Source organism: Catharus ustulatus, chromosome 2 (genome assembly GCF_009819885.2).
Source record: "Catharus ustulatus isolate bCatUst1 chromosome 2, bCatUst1.pri.v2, whole genome shotgun sequence".
Classification (NCBI taxonomy): Eukaryota; Metazoa; Chordata; class Aves; order Passeriformes; family Turdidae; genus Catharus; species Catharus ustulatus.
Genome location: NC_046222.1, coordinates 61,720,662 through 61,746,284, shown reverse-complemented (window position 1 = coordinate 61,746,284; position 25,623 = coordinate 61,720,662). Strand labels below are relative to the sequence as shown.

Here is a 25,623-nt window from a genome sequence, read left to right as displayed (position 1 = left end):
ATAAGGCTGCTTCTGCTCATGCAATCTAATTAATAAAGACAGATATTCTATTAGCCAAGTCTATTAAAGATCATAAAATAACATTAATCACTTACCTAATGTGCCGAAAAAGTCATTACCCAAGAAAGGAAATCCAGGCCTATTTGCCAGAACTATCATTCTAAAATCAGGATGAATGACTATTACGTTTTCTCTCCCCTCTGCATGAGCATGATCTGGAAAAGAATAAAATGTATTACTTGCATATTTAAGCTTTGCAATACTGAATGAATGAATATAATTAGATTAGGTGAAGAATTCTTAGAATTAGAAGAAAAATTCTTCTAATTTAATTGTATTCTTCTTGGAAATAGAAGAACAGCTACAGAAAAAAAAGACTCAATAGCTTCTTACATGTCATTCTACTGAGTTTTCTAGGTTTCATTTTGAAGTTCCATAGTTTGTTTCACAGTTTGTTTCACAAAAATGTAACCAAAATGTTTAATTGAAAAAAGATAAAAATGCATCCACTGTTCTTAAGGTGCAGACTACCTTCTCCCTTTATATTTAATTTCACTAAAATTGTGAAACCAATGGCGAATAAAATGTGAGTTTCTATAGGTCTGATGTTATTTGATCTGGGAAGACAGGACTGAAATTCCTCCTGATTACTACAAAACTTGTGAGAAGACAGAGATACATTATTTAACACATGTGAAGACTGGTTCTCCAAAACTACTCAGAGTGGCCACACTCAGAACCTTGTTTTCTTTCAGCATGATTCCAGTGGGCCATGGTGTTTGGGAATCCTTCAGCTGCTTTTAAAAAAACTGCAGTAATAATTAGGACTGGTTAGCAAAATATTTTAGATAAGTCTGCCTAGAGTTTATAATGGCAATCAAAACTCAGGTGTGCCATGTGAGTATTGAATGATTGCTACACTAAAACATTATTCCCAATATTGTTAAAATGAAACTAATTATATAAAATATGTAATCTAGTAGCATCAAGAGATACCCTCAAACATGGCCTTTCTTTGAAAAATAACCAAAAATATTTATTTCCTAGAATTCAGATGAATTAAATTCCATCAAATTACAGATAGTCTTAGCCTCGGGTTATATTTAAATAATGAAGTAAACATACAATCAAGCAAGCATATGCAATACTTGATTAGATAAACTCTTAACAATTTGACCCCAGGTGTATTCATATCTTTGCTCTAAACCTGATCCAATGATACCTCAACTGTCTAGATGGACATAACCAAGATCATAATTTTCTCAACTAGATCCTTTTTCTAATCACGAATGAGAAGCAGAGAGGCCAAGTTGTTACACTTTCAGGGTTTAGGTTTTTTTAATTCTTCAGTAAAATTCACAAGAATGCTAATTAAAAAAACCCAAAAAAACCAACATGGTGGCTATTGCAAAAGTAGTAAAGAAAATGTCTGTAAATTATTTAATTGTTTACTTTTTAGCAACAAACAATTTATCCATTTGGACTGGTCTGTGTTGCTACTGAGCGGTGTGATTGCTGAAAACCAGCAACATCTTACATTTTACTGAAATGAAAACTCCTTTGCTTTACTTACTGGCAACAATTCGCCTTCCATCTGACAAAACCATTTCCCCACTTTCTACTAAAGTTTTTAAGATACAGGTAACATTTGTTGGTGCTTTGTCCGCCTCATCAATTACCAAAATATGTCCGAACTTCACTGCTTTTACCTAGAAGAGAAAGGAATCATAACATCACTACTGGCCAAAACTCAACAAGAAGCTGCAGTGCTGATTTCTCAGTGAGCAGCAGTGGCACGTTGGTGGTGCTGAGACAAGAAAGGGACTCAGAAAAGGGATAAGCTGTGATCAAACCACAGTATAAGGAAGAGGAGGCAGATAAATTGGGTGCTTCTGTTTCTCCTGGATAGGGATGAAAATGGGTGTGCTAGGGAGGGAAGTGAGGAGCCTGACTGTGAACGACTTGGAGTGCAGACAGAGAAGTGCAAAGCCAGTTTGCATCTAGACTGTCAACATGTAGTTGAAAGAACTGAAGAATGACTGCAACAGCTGTTTGGAGCCCAACTTAGCATGTAGGTGTGAGATGCTACAAAGGAGACAAATATCACTCTACCAGTTAGAACGTGTCAGGTTAATATTAAATTATTTTCAATACTAATTTTGTGTGGGGGGACTCCCAAGATTATCATCTTATTCACATTTGGCACAGCAAATGTCACCAAATAAAAATTTATGGTTATTACTATGCTCATTCACTATGCCATGAAAAATCAAATCACCAACATTTTAAATAAAAAACATTTCAAAATATAAAATCCAAATGCTACTACTGACCATAGGTGAATCTTCATATATAATAAGACCATCCTTTACAGAAGGTTGTAGGGTAAGGCTTTGTACAGTGGTATCCCTGAAATGTGGAAAAGCAAATGGTATTAATTAAAAACACGCAGGCATTTTAGTTACAATAAAATGCAAAATGAATAAATGAAAAACTGAATAGTCTGTTTTCCTAAGAGGAAGAAGTATCTTTTTTTAGAATACTTGAATAACTGGGAACAACAGTGTGCCACCTTGGTGGTCAAATGTGAGTATCCCTGCCTCTGCCAGGACTTTCAGAGTAGTTCTTCCATTTCTCATAAACCCTGAAAACAAAATCACTGAGAAGAGGATCAGTATATTTTGTATGCAGGTACATTACTGATGTTACTATTTCTAACATTTCATTAATCATGTCCACAACCTAGGGAAAGCCCCTCCTGATTGTACAAAATATTTGCCCAGACCTTTGTCGTGATCTGTATAATCAACCCCATTTACTTTGGCATTTAGATGGACCAATGAGCTAGAGAATAATCCACATGTGGGTGATGACAGAAATGGAAATGAGAAAAGACATGACTCTCACGCTTTCATGGGCAACAGGAAATTCAGTCTTAGGGCAGTTGGTTTTGCCATCCCTCTCCTCCTGTATTTCAAAATTTAGATTAGTCTGTGCCAAAAGAATGATGGGCTGATCACAGGAAAACCCATCAGTAAAACTTCTGCTTGAGATTCACACACTGGTCCATGGGTAAGGCTGGTAACCTTTGCACTGTATGCAATGTTTTATGCAACAAAAATCTCTTACCTTTCACAGCCGTGCTGTGTAACAAAACTGTTTGCTTAAGCCTAGTTGACTCACTCTTCCAAATATCCCCTTAGTTCTATCTTTAATTTTGCAACATCTTGTAAAAACCAACAATTCTGATAAGCTTAGTGGGTACAGGAAATCAAACAGTACTGTTAGCAGCACACTATTAAGTGGCTAGCTTCCAATTACAGTTTTAAACTGAGAGCATAACTTGCACATTTCCTTCATTTGAACATGCTGTCAGCAGGATTTCTGTCCCTAAGAACTAGTAATTTCTTGTTTAGTTTTAAGCCCACAATTGATTTATCCCACAGTTTCCATGCACAGGAATAAAGTAGAGGGCAGAAAGAGAAACTTCTAATCTTTAGCTACGTGAGCTGAACTTCAGTCTAGAAGAGGAGAGGTTACAAAGATGAGACCACCATCATTTAACCCTGCCAAAATTAGGCAAACCTGCCACAAATAAGTATATTAATATTGTATTCATTTGTAACATATAATTTTTTTAATCACTAAAATAAGCAGTGGCACTAATCTATTATCTTAGAAATCCTATTAGTGCACACAAAGCTTCTACTGTCATCCTGTGTGTCTAACCAATTTATATGCTGGGCATAGAAATCAATAACAGATCCAAAAATAACAACAAACCAATAAATTTTCTTTTCTTGAACACACATTATTTAGGGACTAAATTCTCAGATTGTATTTATCAACCTACCTCCACTATCAGTTAACATTTCTGGTTCAAGCCTGTATAGTTGCAGATGCAGAAGAATTTTAAAATGTGTAAACCAAATGCTAGAGTATATGAAATTCACAGTCACAGATACTAATTAGTCAGAAAAGATTCAAGGAAAAATGTTCTGAGGAATTAATACAAGGAAAAAGGGGAACAATTTATCAAATTTGAACTGTGATGTCTTTAAAGTAATAGAAAGGTAAGAAAATGAGAGGACCCAAGGATAGCATAGGCCAAGAATAATGTAAAGGAAGATGCATTACAGGATGCTTTACAAATCAAAAATGTGCACAAAGGAGATAATGCATGAAAAACAATAAAGTGAGCAGAACACATCAGGAAATGAAGATCTCTACTGTATGGTCACAGGTGATGACACAAGAAAAGACAAAAATATCAAATGGTGTTTTACATGACAGTCGTTAACTTTTCTCTGAATGAGTTAATCCTCTGGCTCTGCAGATTGCTTACAACTCCCATATATGGAATACTAAATTGTGTTTAGTATTCCATAATAATCATAAGCCCACACAAATCCTTAGGATGATCTCATTCTTTGGAGAAGAGAGAATTCACGTATTTTTTTGGAAAATAAATACTACATGAGTTTACTGTTCATTTAAGTGCTATTACAAAAGTAGTATAATCAGAAAAAATACAGAAGTTATCAAACTAAAATAAAAATTGACATCCTGTATCTATCTTCTGATTTTTTTCTTATTTTATCTTTCTTCTTCTTTGTTGATAGTTGGCCTTAATATTTAAGGAAATATATGAGGATTTGCAATGTACTACAGAAGTCAAATGTAAGTCAAATATAAGTCAAATATTAATTCCATTGGCTTGATAAATGTATGTTAAACTCCTGTATTTGCTTAGGCTATTATATTCAGACATGTATATAAGAATGATTTTACAATGGTTATTACAGATTAATGTTATTTTCCTTTCAGAATCATATTTATATGTCATTAATTTCTGTTCTTCAGAAACCTATCATGACCCAAACACACTAAAGAATGGCTAAAAATAAACTGTCTCCTTAGGATTTTTTCTTAAATTTCCACTTTTTAATGAATTATGTAAATATAAAGGCACTGAAATAGAGAAAGATAAAAAAACACTAGGTCTGAAATAGTTTTGAACAACACAGCAAGCAGCATTTCCTAAATGTAAAATATGTCTGGCACTCCAAATTCCCACAGGAAAGGAACTAAAAACTCCAATTCACTTTTGCTTAGTAATAATAGCACCTTAATAACAACTAACAGGTTCTAAGAAAGACACGAATACCAAAACCTCCTAATTTCATCACATCTAGCACCCAAGATGAAAATAGGTCTGACACCAAGAAGCAAGACTGTAGGAATGTAGAAGTGAGTGAGAAAAACTGTCTGACATACTGTCATCTTACTCAACTGAACTGATTTTGTCTTCACCTGATTGCAAAAGAAAAATACTAAAAGATCAATAATGCCCTTCCTAAGGATGTACTTTTACTTTCATCTAGGAAGGCACTCTCACAAGTGCTCTATTTGAAAAGTGAAAAAAAAGGGAAGAAAACAAAAAGAAAAATATATTTGCTCATAGGCCTTCTGAGAATTCTTCTCATGTTTTTTATTAGCTCCTATCACTGTTTTTTATTTATTTCTTGCTACTGCTGCATTATCTACCCTAAAGGTAGCTATTTCTGAGGTCTGCAGAATGACTCAAACTGTGACAGTTTCTGTTTCACTGACAGCAATGCCTTCCTTCTGGAGAAGAACTATGAACTCTGTCAGGAGAAATTTCCATCAACCTCAGAGAGTTAGATGTTATTCTCTAGTCTAACAAAAGGTGTTCCAATGCTTTCATTTAATATTTGAGTCCCCAGGAAGGCTTAAGCCCAAATACAGGACACAGTGTCAGGACCCCAGCTAACATCACAAACACTCACATTCCCTGCAGTTACTCCATTTTGACAAGTGCAAAAGAATACAGTATTGGTTTCTATAGGTTCTTACACTGAGGCTAAAAGGGTAAGAGATTATTTGTGCAAGGCAACTTTGCGTTGTAGGGGTCCCTGCTCATGGTAACAAGGTTACATAAAACAAGCTCAGGTTTGGCCTTCTGATTCACTACACAAAAATCTTATACTAGTTGAAAGGAAAAATCAGAGATGCAGAATGCATGCTCTAGAAATTGTTCTTCATTTCTGTGAGGCATCTATTACCTAAATACTTATGTACATAGATATACATTTCTTTTCACTTACATGTCAATCATTAATATATCCATCTGCTGTGACCTAATTTTAAAGAGTATTTGAAGAATAATTAGTCCAAAGGCCATTTGAAGCTGTTAATTGGTCAGTTAATCTACTCATGGATTATCCTGATGAAAAGCAGACAATCCCAACACAAAGAATCAATCTGCATGATTTTGACATTTACAAATTAATTTTTGTTGCCAACCCATCACAGAGTCATTGCACTGCATGATCTGACTGCTATGTTTAGGAAATTCTGAAATATCTGAATCGCCAACCAGATGCCTCATTGCTCTGTTAAAAATGACCCTGTAAAGCTTTTTGACTTATCTTTATGCACTGATAATTAAATCCACCTTTTTTTTCCCCTGCTAGGCTGTTACAGCTACTCAGCAGGACATAAGTTTGTTTAAAATGCAAGAAATTATTTTTACCATAAAGGTACTCATTACTCAGTATGACTGCAGGTGGCAGAAGAAAGGTCAAAGGGAATTATGTTTAATTCATGTTATATGCTTAAATCTGAAGTTACACAATTACTTGTACGTGATCCATTTGCCAAAAAAAGATGCAAAATTCACTCACCCTAATTGTAAAATCCATAAATGGGGAAACATGACACCCTGCAGCTTCCCTTATTGCTTGTAAGAATACATTTAATTGAGTAAACAGTGAGAAACTCTTACTTCAGCTTTTGAGCAAAATGAAACAACAGGGTCTTCTAACCTGAGCTATTTCTCCATAACAGCCATGCAGCAGGATATTAAAACTGAATTAAATTCCTATAAAATAGACAAATGAAGTAGCTTTCTAACACCTGGAATCTGACAAGAGCAGAGCCAGTCAGCTAGGTTTTGAAAAGCTAACATTGGAAACAGGGACCATCAGCTGGCATGAAATCTTGGAAGCTTTGCATTGCAACTCTGTATTGGCTGAAAATATATTTAAGAAAACCGGTTAAAAAAAGTAAAAAACCATAAAGACACCTGTTATATAATCAATGCACTCAGTGCTTCACAACATAAATCTTATTACTTATTTCCCAACATGAGCTACAAAAGGATAAAGCACACACTATAAAGTAGAATATTAAAAGAAAATAATCTAAACATTTCAGTACTCATTAATCATGAGGAAAAGTTACCTAGAATTTGTTTGTGGTTGCCAACAAACAAAAACACAACACCTCCCCCACCATTCCTGTGTTCAATTCAAATAAACCAATGCAGCTATAGAACACTTCCTTCAATAGCTCACTATGGAGATAGCTTTTCTGTATTGTTCATTTTTAAAAACAGACCTGCAGAGCTATATCAGCATTTAAATTATTTCATGCCATCCTATATTCTTTCCAGAGATAATAATCACATGCAATTCTGAGAACAGGTACACTATAATTCTAGTGTCCACCTGTGTCTTGGGCAAAGGAAGCTCTTTCTTCTGAAACAGCTTTTTAAATTACAATTTAAAAAATCTTAAGTCAATACAGCTGAAAGGGTAATTTTAAATTATCTCAATAGGGGAAACAGATAATTAGATTTTATACTTGTTACATGTGCTGAAAAAGAGGGAAAGAAAATTAAGATCTAAAGACTAATGCACAGTTTGTAGTAAGTATTGCTTGTAGGGACACCATAAGCTCATTTTCCTAACCCAAACTCCCCATTAATTTGATTATTAAAGATCACAGCAAAATTAAATTTCTTTTGAAAAGGATAACATATGCAAACTCAGGTAAGTTTTGGAAAAAAGATCATCAGATTGCTGTAATTTATTAGGGAACTAGAAAAGACATAACACAAAATGCAGTAGATTTTTAAAATCTATCCATCACACTTTCCAATCGTCAGTCACTAGAATAAATACAGTTCCTCTGACAGGAAGATGTGATATCAAATAAAGGTGTGATAAGCAAATTCTTTGGAAGGAAATGTATTGGGACACATAGAACAACATATAATATCTTGAAAGAGAATAGTAAGATCATCAGATGCAAAATAGAATTTCAATAGCAGTTAGTACTCCATTGACAGTGTCAAACACCACATTTAAAATAATGTGCTGTAGTGTATATGTAAATGCATAGAAAAATAAGTTATCTCAACTTGTAAGAAAAAAGATATCACATGGAGAACTATGACTTAGCTAATTTAGGGGTAAAACCTGTTTTATCAAAAGCTAAAGAAGAAAACTTCCTACATTCTCTATTTTCATGTAGAGGTATCACATATTTACAAGCTGTTCTAACATTTTTGACTTCATAGAGAACAACCCTCATACACTAAAAAACATTTCCTCTTTTTGCCACATGAAGATTCATATTATCTTTTTTCACAATAAAGTAATCTCCTAGAAGATTATTTTCTTGATACACAGAAGGAGAACAATGGAATGGAACTAATCATTTCACATTTTCTGCAGATTCACTGAGGTTTTGAGCAGCAGAAAATCCATTCATAGCCATCAATAAATTATTGATGTAGATTACATCGCAGTCTTCACATCAAAAGCTTCTATTTCTGTAAGTGATGGTGATGTTCTTATGCAGAAAACATTAGAGTTGAAGTCGACTATCTGTAGTAGTTCAGAGGGATCCAGTCCTCTCACTAGCTAAGAGCAACCAAGCTCCCATCACAACAGAAAAGGATCAGTACTTTTTATTCCTGATCATTTCAACTGTACAGAGGAATGTCTATGTTATACAGTCTGCAGAGGAAGATTGTGGGCTCCAAACTCTGCATTTGCTACAGCTAATCTGTTGCTGACACAGCATGAAGCTGGAAACATATCTGAGACACTTCTGCTTAACAATCACTCATTATTTACATGCATATCATAACAAATAAATGATCTAGAAGTTATCACATTTAATCTCATTAACACTCTGTGTTCTGAAAACAATGTTGAGTCTGAAGCTGTTTAGCTGTTTCTTAATTCTCACAACTTTAACTACCATTCCTACTAACACATTTGAGCATCAGCTAAGGATAGTGCAAATGGTCTCCCCCAGTGCAACAGCCACTGCTGGATTGCATACTTTTATGAAGATAATAAGATAAACTAGTTTTAACTTTCTTTTTTCTTTTTTTTTTGAAGATTACAACATTACTACAATGTACCTTGAACCTGGGGTCATCCAGCTGCTACCTGCAGAAATTGCTAAATCACAGAATCAGAGTGGTTGAGGTTGGAAGGTGTCTCTGGAGGCCATCTAGTCCAACCCCCCTGCTAAAGAGGACAATGTAGAGTCAAGGTACTCACGACAGTATCCAGCATTAAGATTTTGAACATCTCAAAAAATCTAGGAGCTCAATGTACACCAAAATTTAAAAAGGTTTTGACATAGAAAAATTAACTTCATGCCTTCCTGAACCTAAAAAACATGTTTCTTAGAACACAGGTGTTCTGCAGCTAATATTTTTGTAAAGGCACCACCAAGACAGAGGTTTTTGTATGCTATCAGAGCAATTAAGAGCACAATTCATGATGGCAGATGACAATTTCAGAGATTTCATGTTACCAATAGTAGCTCTTTTTTGCTATGTGACTTGAAGCAAATCCAACACCAGCAGAACAGAGGTGATAACTTTCACAGGTCTTGAGGTGACATAGTGTATCAGAATAAACCACACATGTATATTGCTTTTATATTTTTACGCATTTGTACTAAGCGTAGCAGTGTATTTTGATGAAAGCTAAGATCAGATAACAACATACGACTCCAAAAATTTGATGCATAAATATTAACCCACACGCCTACACATTTAGCACCTCATTTATACCACCAGAAACTACCATAAAAATGGCGTCATTAAAATTTACATCTTCCTAGTCAGAACCTAGGCTTTTAGGAAACTTTCTATCAGAAGTCTCTTCAAAATGATCAAAATCCCCACAAAACCAGAAAAACACAAACAAAACGTCATAAAAATCCTTCCAAAATCCCCGAAGTGGAACAATGAATCAAGCTCGCACTGAAAACAAAAGGATAAATGCTGTAGTTCTGTATATACAGCCACCACAAAAATAGTAACTGCAAGGAGGAGAAATCATTCTAATTGAAATATAAAAAACAGCTTGAAAGTATGATTTAATACAAAGTAGATGTAAACTTAAATGTTTAAATGACAGATAAAGGACATCTCACTCCAGAAAAAACATTTTTTTCTGTGAAATTAGTTAGTAATTGGACAATAAGAGAAGTAAAATTAATCTTTTTTTCCATGATCATATCAAAGGAGACAACTATTTAAAGTCCACGATACTTTCTTCTGACATTTTTATGTAAGAGAACTGGGAGCTTACAGTTTTATACTTATGTATTGCTCTCATCAGTGCTAAGAAGGATTTTACAGTCTTAACAGGGCATATGTTCTTGCCTGAGTCTTCTCTAAAATGTTGTTGTTTTTTTTTTTTTCTTCTTTCTGTGGAATCTTCTTGGGTTTAGAGACTTTGTAATTCAAAGCAAGATATCATGAGGGAATAAAAAAAGCAAGATATAATTAAATATAAATATACAATAAAGAGTAATAAAGCAAGATATCTTTTTGAGGGGATGCACTGAACTCCTCTCTTTGGTGACCAGTGACAGAACTCCAGGGAATGGCCTGAAGTTATATCAGGAGAGGTTTAGTTTGGATATTAGAGAAAGGGTCTGCAGCCAGAGGGAGGCTGGGCACTGGAACAGCTCCCCAAGGAAGTGGTTGCAGCATGTCTTGAATTCAAGAAGCATTTGGACAATGCTCTTGGGCACATGGTACGACTCTTGGCCCTGCACAGGGCCAGCAGCTGGACTTTGATGATTCTAGTAGTTCCCTTCTAACTCAGTACATCCTATGATTCTACGATTATCAGTCTCCATGAAAATTATTTTCCCGATTAATTAATATACCAATTTAGTCCAAATTTAACTTCAGTTTTTTGTGTAGAACCACTGGAAAATTATTTCAACATTGCTCACAGGTGAACAGTAAAAGTAGTAATAGAAAGGTTCATAAAATAATGAGACTTTCCAGAGTTCACTAATTTAGGAGCAACACAAATACTTAACTCTGTTATGTTAGCTTAGAGAATATACAATTTTCTTTTACAGACAGTTTTTTAGTCACTGGCTGCAAAAGCAGTACAAGTTTAGTTTCTATTAATAACTCCTAAAGGTTCTTTTAATATCAGACAAGGTAAAGCTGTTGTTTATTCTGTAACATGTAGCCATTGTCCTGGGTAAACAAAATTGAGACAGCCATACGAGGAGGGTAAACAAAATTTGGAATTTCTCTGCTGAAACTTACTCTTGTAGGAAAGGAGTGATAGGGAAATCCTGGCAGATGGAAGCTCTTCCTTAACACAGAAAAGAAGCAAAATGTTTAATATGTGCAGTCCTAGGAAAAGGCTGTGCTGAGCTTGTGCCATATTACCTGTTTCCATAACACCACAATTAATGCAATGAGAGAGCTGGTCAACCCATGATCAGTTGCTAATATTAGGAAGTATGCAAGAGAAAGCAGTCAACTTTTTGAATAATTCATAAACACACATTTTTCTTAATTTCTGTCATTATTGAATCTAATTGCAGCTTCCTTCCATTTAGATTTTCTGCTTTATGGTACCAAAATGATTTACAAGATTTACAAATTTCAAGAATACAAAACTTTTTAATGAGATGCTGCATGAAAGGTTAAGAGAAAGGATTTATAACCTCCATAAGAGTCAAAACCTTTAGGTCAGGCTGACCCCATGTAAATCAGTTGCACAGTAAGTAAATACAGATGTCCCTTTTTCTGTCTTTTATCTCCTCTCATCCTCTCAAGGTACAAGACATAAAATGTGAGATTTTAAAATGACTCCTGGTAATAGCTTATTGCCTTAAAGGTGTTATTGAACATATGTAGAGTTAGAACAGCAGAACTCCTTACACTCTTTCATCAAGACAGTGAAAAAACCCCAAACCAATAAAAAACCCCTACCCTAATGAATTTGTCAAGATCTGTAATTCAGGTACATGAGCACCATTAAAAGCATTATATTTAGAAATACTTTCCTTGGCATGCTTAAAGGTATTTATGGTAGTTAGCTAGGAAATCTGAAGAAACACACAGGGCTATCAAAGATTAAGTGCACATTCTAAAATATTTTCTAATAAAGTACATCTCTGCCATAAGCTACCAACCGAATCTCCCTCACAAAGTATGCAAAAGCTTACTAGGAAACTGTTTGGGTTTTTTTGTAAACACCCTGTAAAATATAACCAAAATGTTATATAGACTGAGTTCTTCACACAGCATTTCAAAATGCTACCAAGAAATAGAAATTTCTCGTTTTTCTATATTCACAAATTATTTTTGTAAAACTGTATAGGACTGCTCATCATTTTCTGCTTCATTTTCTACTTCAACATCTCTCTTAAATCCTGTAATCATAAGCAGTACCTTATAGAGACCATAGAATACTGTATTGGCATGACAACAAATGCACGTTTTTCCTCCTAGTGATGTCTCAACTAGCATGGTGTAATTTATACATTCTACAGCTGCATGAAAATCCCAGATATGGCGCTTATACAACGTTCTCCTGAGCCATATGAATTCATATTAAAGACTGCTCTGCTTCCTCACTTCTCACTGGAGAACACACAAAAGGACAGAAATACTGTAGTACTTTGTGACATAATTGGGGTTTGAAAAAAATAGTGTACTTTATCCAGACAAAGCAGGTGGCTGTTCCAAGCAGGAAAGTTAATGCAAAGCTGAAAGTAGGAGGTCTCAAAAGCAATATTTCATATAAAAGTGATGGAAGTCTAGAATAGGTAGTACAAAGTAAAACACCAGTAGAAAAGTACAGTAATTTCACGACTATAAGGCGCACCCTTTTGACTAAAATCTCCCCCCAAAACCGGAAGTGCGCCTTATAGTCCGGTGCGCCTTATCTGATCTACAAAGTTGCAACATTTGCCACCCCGGAAGTGAGAGCCCGCCGGCATCGGGGCCGCCCCCGCGCGGGGCGGACGCGCCGGCTTCGGGGCCGCCCCCGCGCGGGCCGTCCCGCCGGCATCGGGGCCGCCCCCGCGCGGGGCGGACCCGCCGGTATCGGGGCCGCCCCCGCCGGCATCGGGGCCGCCCCCGCGCGGGGCGGACCCGCCGGTATCGGGGCCGCCCCCGCCGGCATCGGGGCCGCCCCCGCGCGGGGCGGACCCGCCGGTATCGGGGCCGCCCCCGCCGGCATCGGGGCCGCCCCCGCCGGTATCGGGGCCGCCCCCGCCGGCATCGGGGCCGCCCCCGCGCGGGGCGGACCCGCCGGTATCGGGGCCGCCCCCGCGCGGGGCGGACCCGCCGGTATCGGGGCCTCCCCGCCGGCTTCGGGGCCGCCCCCGCGCGGGGCGGACCCGCCGGTATCGGGGCCGCCCCCGCCGGCATCGGGGCCGCCCCCGCGCGGGGCGGACCCGCCGGTATCGGGGCCTCCCCGCCGGCTTCGGGGCCGCCCCCGCGCGGGGCGGACCCGCCGATATCGGGGCCTCCCCGCCGGCTTCGGGGCCGCCCCCGCGCGGGGCGGACCCGCCGGCTTCGGGGCCGCCCCTGCGCGGGGCGGACCCGCCGGTATCGGGGCCTCCCCGCCGGCTTCGGGGCCGCCCCCGCGCGGGGCGGACCCGCCGGTATCGGGGCCGCCCCTGCGCGGGGCGGACCCGCCGGTATCGGGGCCTCCCCGCCGGCTTCGGGGCCGCCCCCGCGCGGGGCGGACCCGCCGGCTTCGGGGCCGCCCCTGCGCGGGGCGGACCCGCCGGTATCGGGGCCTCCCCGCCGGCTTCGGGGCCGCCCCCGCGCGGGGCGGACCCGCCGGCTTCGGGGCCGCCCCCGCGCGGGGCGGACCCGCCGGCTTCGGGGCCGCCCCTGCGCGGGGCGGACCCGCCGGTATCGGGGCCTCCCCGCCGGCTTCGGGGCCGCCCCCGCGCGGGCGGACCCGCCGATATCGGGGCCTCCCCGCCGGCTTCGGGGCCGCCCCCGCGCGGGCGGACCCGCCGATATCGGGGCCTCCCCGCCGGCTTCGGGGCCGCCCCCGCGCGGGGCGGACCCGCCGGCTTCGGGGCCACCCCCGCGCGGGGCCGGCCCGCCGACATTGGGACGGCTCCCTTGCGGGGGGTGTTAAAGCCGCAGGAATCGGATCGGCTGCTGCGCGGGGGGGGCGAAAGCCGCAGGGATCGGATCGGCTGCTGCGCGGGGGGGGCGAAAGCCGCAGGGATCGGATCGGCTGCTGCGCGGGCGGGGCGAAAGCCCCCGGAAACACGGCGGTCGCCGCGCGGGGAGGGCGAAAGCCCCCGGAAACACGGCGGTCGCCGCGCGGGGGGGGCGAAAGCCCCCGGAATCACGGCGGCCGCCGCGCGGGGGGGGCGAAAGCCCCCGGAATCACGGCGGCCGCCGCGCGGGCGGGGCGAAAGCCCCCGGAATCACGGCGGTCGCCGCGCGGGGGGGGCGAAAGCCCCCGGAATCACGGCGGCCGCCGCGCGGGGGGGGCGAAAGCCCCCGGAATCACGGCGGCCGCCGCGCGGGCGGGGCGAAAGCCCCCGGAATCACGGCGGCCGCCGCGCGGGGTGGGCGAAAGCCCCCGGAAACACGGCGGCCGCCGCGCGGGGGGGTGAAAGCCCCCGGAATCACGGCGGTCGCCGCGCGGGTGGGGCGAAAACCCCCAGAAGCACGGCGGCCGCTGCGCGGGGGGGGCGAAAGCCCCCGGAATCACGGCGGCCGCCGCGCGGGGGGGGCGAAAACCCCCAGAAGCACGGCGGCCGCCATGCGGAGAGGGGGAAAACCGCCAGAATCGGAGCGGCTGCCACGCGGGGAGGGGGCAAGCAGCTGGAATCGGGGCAGCGGCGGCACGGGGCAAGCCTGCCGGCATTGGGTCACCCGGAGCGCCAGGGAACTCCCGGAACAGCGGGGCCCTGGGGATGCTGCACGGAGCGGCGGTGGGCATAGCCCGGCCCTGCCGGGTACAGGCAGGCCCGGGAGCCAATGGCTGCCGGATTGAGGCGGGGCCTCGGCCAGCAAGCGTGCGGGAGGAGCTGGGGGCGGAGCCTCGCTGCAAAAAAAAACCCGGTGCGCCTTATAGACCGGTGCGCCTTATCTGATCTACAAAGTTGCAAAATGTGCCGGCTCCCGGGGGGTGCGCCTTATAGTCCGGTGCGCCTTATGGTCGTGAAATTACTGTAATGAGATAGAGCTATCCAAGTACCAGGAATGCAAGTATAAGACATTTAAAGACAAAATTCTGGGTGAGAAAGTGAGAAAGTGTTACAGAGACTGTGTTGTTAATACCGAAGATCGACATTTTTATTAGCACTATTTAAAAAACAGTGATTATGGAAAGAGACAGGGTGATGAAGTTAGGAAGTTAAAGACAAAGACATGAAGATTAGAAATGAAGCTAAAATGGGATTCAGTTCAATTGAAAATGAGTCTTCTAGACATATTTATTCTTTATTTCCATTTATTAGTTTCAAGTTCATGTCATAAAAAGCAGGCAGATAATTTCCTATTATTTCAGTTTTTGAACTGTTTTCAGTTGGTTTATTGTCTTGATGTCTGTTTTTTAGCTTATGATGTAATTTTCTAATGGGTGAGAAAGAAATACATGCACTTAGCAGGAGTGTCAAAGGAAAAAAGCCAAAAAGCCTTTACTATGTAAAATGTTTCTTGTCTGAGTGATACATTCAAACACCTACTCCCTCACACAATACCTCATGCTTAGAGAAATCTTTCCAGAAATGACAGCCAACTATAACTTGTTTTATGAACAAGGTTTAGCATCAGCACACTGACTTCTACTTCCTCACGTATCAAACAAAGTGATTGCACCACATTCTTGTACCCACTCCTCAACCTGTCAGCTTATTGCCTCTGCCAGACACATTCCTGTGGTCTGCGTGCCACTTAGGGGGTCTTTGTTGAAACAGTAAGAACACATTAAACTTCAGAAACATGAGTTTTAATAACATGAGAAATATGAATAAAAACAAAAAGTATGGAAATCTAACACATTCTTACCTATGCAGCTGTAAATACTCTCTGGGCCTGTTTAAAAGGTGAAGGAATCTGTCAACAACTTTGTTTTTCCCAACACCCTGCAGTAAACAAATATAATAGTAAGACATAATACAGATGTACATATTTAAGAGTTATAAAGACAGAAAAGATAACTTGCCAAAATGGTTAAAATACTCTCCGTACTGCTTCATAGGTAAATACAACTTCTATCTATTTCAGAAAATTCTGAACACAAGTTGATTACATGTATTTTATTTTATATATATATTCACAAAATACTTACCTGTCTTACTAGAAATAACCAGAAACAGGATTGTGTCCCTACAGTTATGTTACACATGCTGTGCATCCTTTAACTAACAAGTTTTTCCAGCCTTTTTATTTCACAAAGGATTTGCAATGTCAATGCTAAGAAGTTGTCTTGCACTTAATAGGCAAAGTTAATTTTTGGTGGTCATAGGAAACATCCTGTGACTGTCACATGGAATTTGGACACAGTCTTGGTAATAGTTGCTGATCCCATTCCACTGGCATTACAAAAAGAGGTCCAGATGGAATCAGAATTCCAGAGATAAAACTAATCTATAACTCTATTGAAAGATGTCTGCACTAACAAGCTGTCAAAAATGATGACAGTGAATTAGATGTGCCCTATAAAAACATTTTAGCAACTGGTACTTCAGTCCAGTTCTAACTTGCTCCCAGGGAAGGAATTACCAAAGAGCAAGAATTAGGTGGGCTGCTGGGGAACATCTTTCACTTCACTCTCATCCCAAGAGAGATGAGTATGTACCGAACTGCAGTAAGGAGATTCCCTTCAAAAGTACAGTAATTTCACGTTTATAAGCCGCACCATTTTGACTAAAATTTAGCTCCCAACCCGGAAGTGCGGCTTACACTCAGGAGCAGCTTATATATGAACAAATTTCGGAAATTTCCCAACCCAGAAGTCTGAGCTAGCAGCAGCCCCGAGCTGAGCTGGTGCCTGCCTGGCCTTGGGCAGCGGGGGAGTGGCGGTGCAGTGGCAGCGCTGCTCACCCCCGGCAAACACGGCAGCAGCCGGGCACGCTGCTCTTCCACTTCCCGGCGGCACCGGCTGGGCATGCCGCTCCCCCGCTTCCTGGTAGCTGTGGCGAGCAGGGCCAGGGCCACTCCCTGGTGGCTGCCACGAGCAGGGCCGAGCCAGTAAACCCCATGATCCCGTGATTCTGTTACTAATTGGCAACTTTGTGAAAGGTGCATGCGGATCCTCGCTGCAAACGAAAGTGCGGCTAATAATCCGGGGCAGTTTATATACGGACAACGAAAGAAAAGTTGCCTACACCTCGACATGTGGCTTATAATCAGGTGCGGCTTGTAATAGTGAAATTACTGCACATTCTAGATCTGCTCTGAAATGCTAATGCAGATGCAGACCAAGGTGATAGCTCACATGCAGAAATTCTTATCCCTCCTGTAAGGCGGTGGCTGCAGACTCGGAAGTTCAGAATGCCAGTGAGAGTGCTACAGGTTGCAAAGCAAAAAGAAACAGTAGAAAGAAAAGCTCAGCTATAGACAGCCAAAAGCTGTTTGACAAGACACTATCCCTCTGCTGAGATTCTCATTAATGTATCTAGTAGTCCACACCAGTGTAAAGAAGATAAATATAACCCAAAGAAAGATTAAAGAGATTAGATTAAACCAATTTGAGATTCACTAATCTGTTTCACTTGGCATTGAAACAGCATAGGAGCCTTCAGAGCTGCAAGTTATGACATTTATGACTGTAAGTTCTAGCTGAGTGATGGTAACTGCCAGCTGCAGAATCACAAACTGTTTAAGCTTCTTAAAATGGGACCACAGTCTCTCCTCTGACTACATTTGTAAGAATAGAGAATCACGCACATATGTATAATGAAATCACAGAAGGAGAGTTCTCACCATGAGAGCAGAGGAAAAAATACTGCAGAGGAGACAAAAATAGAACTACCTACATTGTACTGCAGACTTAACTCCCACACAGAAGAGTCAACTCTGTTAGTGCCCTGCCACATGCCTCTTCACAAATCTTCTGATTCTTCAGAACAATCTACAGCTTTATATACGTGTAGTAAGAAACTGCAACACACTTAACACCTTTCACAGTAGTTTCTGAAAACTATCACCTGAAACAGGTTTTGCACTGCTGTGAAAGGGGATGAAATTGTCCTCACAAGTTCTTGCAGGAACTTACAGGACATGCCCATTTGGGGGGAAATATGTAAGTTGAGAAATTTTATCAGTGACATTAAAAGTAACCAGAAACAGGCTAAGAATCCCCTAGTGCACATAGACAGTTTTATTCACATGTTTCCTGCTACTTGCAGTCAGATCATAAATGGGTGAATAAACAGGAATATTTCTAATATCAAGCACAAAACACCCATGCTGAAAGGAGCTTCCTTTCCTAAGAGAGCTAAAGACGGCTGGGCAGATGTCTGCACACAGTTTCTGTACTGATCCCAAGCAGATTGCATATCCTGTTTCAGTGCAGAGTGGGACTCCAGCCAGCTGTGGCAAGTACAAAGATGATGAAATACATCAACATACTAAATCAATGCAAAACACACTTAATACTAAACAAAGTGGTTACTGTAAATAAAAAAAAATAAAAATACAGTTATCAAAGTAACCCAGTAAAGTCAATGGGAGCTGTGCAGTGATCACATCTCACCCTTTAGTCATTTTTATCTGTGCACCTCGCCACACTCTTCGCATTATCTCCTTTTATTTAAGTATACTTCAATTTCAGAACATCATACATTTTTTAAAAGGTGCAGTATTTAAAAGCCAAAAGGCATTCCCACCAGGTTTTAGCTATTATAAACAAGTTAACATTGCCCAACTTCTAGACTGAACTGCTTCAGAGGGTACATTGTGTGCCTTCACAGAGGCTGTGGTGTACCACATAAAATCTTTGGTTGGCAACAGTAGCTGGAACAAAGTTCACGTCAAAGCTTTTTGATTCCATCCCTCTACATTCCTACTTCATGACAAGTGACCACTACTCTTGGTCTCAGCTACTTTACTGAGAAGTCACAATACAATAGAAAGGAAGGAAGAGACCAAAGATACTCAGAAGGCTCTTTAGCACCATTAAGAAACTGCAAAAAACAAGAGCTTGGATAAGTTTGTTCCTTACGTACTACGCATCAGTGTAAGGCCAGAAAGAGCAGATTTGTTCCAAATTCACCTGACCTCCACAGGATAAAGAATATGTGTAGTATTCTTCTTCAGGTGAACAAGAAATGTGGAAAATGCTAACACATTTTGGAAAAACAAACCAAACCAAACCAACTCTAGTTACAGGCACTTAAGAAACAAGAAATCACAAAAATGGCAAGTCACTCTCTTTGCCCTGACTGCCAAAGATCAAGCTGGATCTTCTGGACACTCACACAGCTAGCAGTAAACTATTTAAACAGGAATAACCTGAACTACCTTTCATATGAACATACTAAAAGACTGAGCTGAACCTGGATTGGATTCACAAGAATCTCATGTAATTTTTTAATTATTGCAGCCTAAGGTAATATTCAGAGGACAAGCCAGTTTGCCATTAACACTTGCTATGTGCTATTTATATACACACTATTGCAGTTACTTAATTTAACAGCAATATAAACATATGCTAATTAGAGAGAAAAGAACATCTGTGTTGGTGTTTCAGCTGAACAGAATAAAAATACTTCAGAAAGCAAATATTAGATGATTTTTACTCCATCAGACATATGGGACAACTGAAATAGAAAAATGGGAAGTAAATATCTGCACTAATGAATAACAAACAAGAAATTATGCAATTAGAAGGCAAAATAATCCCTTAGTTAAAAATCCTTCTAACTGACACTGTAAACACTTGCTATCAAGGATGAAACTGCTTAATTTCCTAGCAGAAGCTGCAGTTTCAAATATAAACAAAGTTGTTATAAGTCCCAGGAGGCATTTTGCAATTCAGGATGCAGACCTGACAGTAGTGGGACAAATTTATCCCCTGCAGAGCCTGAATAAAGACAATAAAGTTATAGTCCAAAGGAACTGGACTAGTTTTTGAAATTAACAGTCTGCCAACAGTCAAAAAAAAAAAAATTCTAAACCATGCTGCCTCATTTTTATTTTTTTTTAAATAATTTGCAGGTCATACTGAAGCAGCTTAAGAGGTTGGCATGTTGTGTTCTTCAGTACTGCCCTTCAGCTGAAACATTGCAATTACACCTTCTCCATATCAGAGCACCTGTTTCATTACTAAAGAATGAAACAAATTTTGAAACTGGTAAAAAGCAGTTTATCACTTTTTCACCGTAAGAAGTATCATTTTATAATTAATTTTAAAATTGCATTATTAGAGAATGAAAGACAAATTTAACAGTTTTAGTACACAGAACCCTCATGTCAGAGTTCTCAGTTTCTAACGTTACAGAAAGTGTTGTATTATCATTATCACTGAAACTTTTTGCTGAACAATGAAAATAAAGAAAATGGAAACACTTTTGATAACGTGCTGTTTTTAACATGGGGTCTGGCACCAAACCACCCTTCATGGCCACAGTTTATGTGTTTCTGTCAACAAAGACATTTGCAATGCATATATTTTGGTTGAGGCTGCGATTTTTAGACTAGAGAATGTATCTCTGGGTTTCAAAAAAACTGTACTATTATCGGCAAAGCAACTTGCAGTACCTAAGAATTATTTCACACACTCCAGGTGTTGAGAAGCCCTGCTTGGAACAAATGTGAATAATGCATTTTAATAACTGCAGAAGGTGTGACACCAGCAGACACTAGATATTGCTACCAGAGGACCACTGCAATCAACCCTATCATGGCTACCTTGCTTGAATGTTAGCAACAAATTAAAATACTTGTGAAAAAGCAGTGATGATTTTAACTCTTGCCCTAGCTGCAATCTACATATTTATCAGTTACAAAAGTAATTGTTTTGTGGTATCTCTTTTTTTTTTTTTTTTAATTACAAGTTCATCATCTGCGACACACAAAAATTACAGTGAACCCAAAAGAAGAAAATTTCACCATAAGAATCAAATCAACTTACAGTAATTTCACAAATACAAGCCGCACCATTTTGACTAAGATTTGGCTCCCAAACCGGAAATGCGGCTAATACTCAGGAGCGGCTAATATGTGAATAATTTTCTGACATTTACAACCTCAGAAGTGCCAGACAGAGTGCTGAGCCGAGCACGATTGTTACAAATTGTTACTCTGTTGCGCCGCGGGTGGAGCCTGGCACCCTGCAGGCAGCACTGGGGGCGGGGAGAGAGAAGGGAGAGCTCTCTCCTTCCCTCCTCTGCTGCAGCCTGGGTGGAGAGACGGGGGGGCCCCGCGCTGCCATTGCCGCGGACCGGGGAGGCGGCGGGGTGCTCCATCCCCGCCCGCCGCGGCAGGAGCAGGCAGGCTCCATCCTGGCCCGCTGCCGCTGTGGCAGGAGCGGGGAAACTCCGTCCCCGCCCGCCGCCGCCACCACGGGCGCGAGGAAGCTCCGTCCCTGCCTGCAGCCGCTACCATAGGAGCGGGGGGGGCTCTGTCCCTGCCTGCCACCACGGGGCAGCGCCGGGCCGGGGTGACCGAGCCCAGAGGCAGCGGCAGCTGGCCCCAAGCGACCCTGCCAAGCGGCAGCGCCGGGCTGGGCCACCTGGCCCTGTCGGCAGCCCCGAGCGGGCCAAGCCTGCACAGCCTTAGCTCAGCCAGTAAACCCCGCCCTGCCGCAGTTCTGTTACTAATTGGCAATTTTGTTGCATGCGGGTCCTCGCTGCGAACGACAGAGCGGCTTATACTCGGGTGCGGCTTATTTATGGACAAAAACCTAAATGTTTGCCAACACCCAGAGATGCGGCTTATACTCAGTGTGGCGTGTATTCATTGTGGCTTGTATTCATGAAATTACTGTAAATCCCTGATAGGAATCACAAATGGAATACTTTGGCTACATCTCTGACTGTAGTTCTAGATAAGCTTGTAGAGTTTATGTATTTTTCTGACTTTAAGTACAACTAGAGCCCTTCAACCCAGAGCCCTGTGAGGCTAAATGCAATCATTACATTTCCAGTGATGTAAGACAACTGTGGTCCAATGGAGACAGGCATATGAAAAGTTTATGATGTAAAGAATCTCTGAGAAAAAAATTGCCAAAAGAAAAATCAATTCATTGTTTCTTTTCAAATTCTGGTTCTTCAGTTTAACGTGTAAAGGCAGAAATACTGTAAGCAGAAACACATTTAAAAAGTATGCCTGGTCTCGTATGTGTACACACTGACTGTACCAAGTCAAAGAGAAATATTTTCCGAGTTTTCCACAACTGTCATACCTAATTCCCTAGACAAGAAATACCATAGCATTTGGCCCAATTTAGTTCATTTGGAGTTCAGTTTCCTCATACTCACAATAATAATAAAAAATTGGTTTAGGATAGTACATTCTTGACTTGCAGAGGAAACTATCTATTTTTAAACAAGTTTAAGCAGGAAAACAAGATTTATTTCTAGAAAAGTTGAAATGCCAAGCATTTGCTATTTCAAGTTTTTTGACAACTGATATGCTTACTCTCCCAGTTTGTACTTAATTCAATTTCACAATGAGTTAGGAACAAAAATATTATATTAGAAGAAAATATCTAATCAAGCATGTAATTTTAAATATCTTTAAGAAAGACTTAATCATTCGTCCTACTAAATTCTTCAAGAATAAAATAAATTCCTATTGTGAGCCCAAGAATTCATGCAAGTTGATCTCCCAGTTAAAGAAAGGCAGCAGAAAGGATGAAATTACATTCTTCAGTCAGGGAAATATATTAGCAAATGTACCAGAATACCATTAGATTTCTAAGTTCTTTCAATCACAGATTATTTGGGGTTGGAAGGGACCTCTGGAGTTCATCTAGTCCAACTGCCCTACTAAAACAGGTTCACCTACAGCAGGTTGCAGAGGATTGCATCCAGGAGGGTTTTGAGAATCTCTGGGGAAGTAGACTTCATGGTCTCTCTGGGCAGCATGTTCCAATGCTCTTTCACTTTCACACTAAAGAAATTTTTCCTCATATTCAGATGAAACTTCCTGTGTTTCAGTTTGTGGCCATTGCCCTTGTACTATTGCTGAGCACCACTGCAAAGAATTGGGTCCCACTGCTGACATCCACCGTTAAAGTATTGCTATGCATTGACAAGACCCCCTTCTCCAAGCTAAACAGCCTCTGCTCCCTCAGCCTTTCCTCTTAAGAGAGATGCTCCATTCCACTCATCACCTTCTTAGGGTGGACACAGTACTCAGAATTAATGTATTTCTGGTAGTCTGCTTACTATGGGTTCACATCAACACTTTTAACAAGGGCTGCCAGAGTTTGTTTCAGAGTATTTACAACATTTAGCACCTTCATAGAATTCTTCATTCTACTTCTGAACAGCTCACTCAATAAATCATGGCAACAGAACGATGCCAAATAACTTCAATTTTGCTTAACATGCTGTTGGGTGTTTTAGAATTTCATGGTAATAAAACAATTCAGAAGTGTAAGGGTGTGAGCCTTCTCTATCCAGAAAGCCACAGATCCTATGTAACTATAAATACTATGTTTGGTATCTTTAAAGACAGCTGATGGTTGCCAAGACCTCACCTATGACTAATAAAGGTGAAAGCATCCAACACATCTCTTTACATAACCCCCCAAAATGTAACAATTTGGGAAATGTTACATTTAACATTTAAAACTGTGAGACAAAATAAAATAATTTCAGCCAATGCTATTTTCCAAGATTTTCCACATTAAAAAATTCTATTTATTAACATAGTTTCTCTTGCATTTGCCAAAGAAAATCTGAGGAGACAGTAAAAGACAGCAAGTAGTGGTAGCCAATCCATGGTAGCCAAGCTAGAAGATAGCCAATTCATGAACTACACATTGTCCATCAGGAAAAATATCACAAAAACATAGCTGCAAAATTTTCCAATCTTTAGTAGTAAGAATCACTACTCCAGTCTGTCTCATGAAGCTCATAAGCCACTGCAAGACCTGTATTTCATGAGTGTGCAGTCACTGCAACATTTGAAATCACTGGAGGCTCTTGCTGTTCTTTGCCTGCTGGTGTAAGAGTAATAAGCAGATTCTTACTCTCAGCCAAAGAAGAAGCTGTTTTGCAGGTGCTTTGAAAAACTGTAGATGGTCATAGATTGTCTCATTCACACTCAGACTAGAGGTTCATTCAGGAAGAAATATCAGAATCCATATTGAAAGCACTGGCATGTCCTTTACTTGGAAGCCATTTCACAGCTGAAAATCTGCATCTATCCACAAAACTCAAAGAAATCTGTTTGTTTGTATATGTAATGGAAAGGCATTCCAGTAAACATCCAAAGTAAACTATCAACCACTGGAAACAAATATTTATATGTCATCTAAAACATTTATGCTGTGAAATCCTGGGCCATATAAGCCCAAGGGAACAAACATTAATGAAGTGTTGTAGTTTACTCCAGAAGCTTAGTACTTTTAAAAATATCTGTTGGCATCTAACACTTGTCTTCAAACTCTCCTCGGTTTCATTAAGTCAGTCCCTAACATCCACCAAGAAAATTAATTATAATTTACTGATACTAATTGTCAGAGTTTGTGTCTTGAAAACAATCTTGGTAAAAGGGCTCTCATCACTCAGTTTTTAGATTTGTAGAAGAAATCACATTTACAGATTTTGAAAAGACAGAGGCCTTAAGCTAACAAGAATTTTGTGTACGTACATGTGTTGTGCAAACAAAAGAGGCAAAGGTGGAAAACTACATTTAGTCAACCAACCAAAATCAAATCAGACTCTAAAAGAAAGACTACAGGTCAAGCCTTACACATTAAATCACAGTTGAATGGAGATACACAGTCATGATTTTGAAAGACCAAATTATGTCCTAAGGTAAATGCCAACTCAATTAAATATCTAGAAAATGACACAAGCATTCAAAGGGATGTTAGTCCTATGTTTCGAAACACCCACATTCAGAGAATTTGAATTTTCAGTTATTACACTGAATTTCCACGATTCACTCATTCGCTAACAAGAAGTTGAATAGAAAGGAACTCAAAACAGTACTTTGTATCTCCTCAAAATCATTATCTACTCCTTCCAAATGGGAAACACAGGGTCACACTGATGTATACATAACAAGGAATCACAAAAACCTAGCTTCTTCTACAGACTAAACTGATAAAAGTAACCGAAAAGGAAAAAAAAAAGAATCCTTAAAAAAATAATTTTCTTTACCAAAAAATGGATGAAAAGTCTAATATTTTCAATGAGGTATCTGCACATGCTGCATGAAAGCACAATTGATGTAATATGGTTGCTTTTAAAGTACTTGAACATGATTCATCACAAGTTGCAGAAATTTACAGTAAAATATTTCAGGAATTAGCCAAGGAATTTCTAAATGGTTAGTGACCATTCCTGAGAAATGAAGAA

The 25,623-nt window shown here is 40.7% G+C and overlaps 1 protein-coding gene across 2 annotated transcripts in view; it reads right to left on the bottom strand.

Annotated features, from left to right (window-relative positions):
* Positions 1-25,623, bottom strand: part of VWA8 (von Willebrand factor A domain containing 8) — a 192,349-nt gene that overhangs the window by 85,773 nt on the left and 80,953 nt on the right. For both annotated transcript variants that reach the window (XM_033051539.2, XM_042778991.1), the window contains exons 21-24: positions 16,148-16,224; positions 2,334-2,409; positions 1,574-1,709; positions 96-215 (exon numbers count right to left, since the gene is read on the bottom strand). In XM_033051539.2, coding sequence (XP_032907430.1) covers positions 96-215; positions 1,574-1,709; positions 2,334-2,409; positions 16,148-16,224 — 409 coding nt within the window. The remainder of the gene's footprint in view (positions 1-95; positions 216-1,573; positions 1,710-2,333; positions 2,410-16,147; positions 16,225-25,623) is intronic.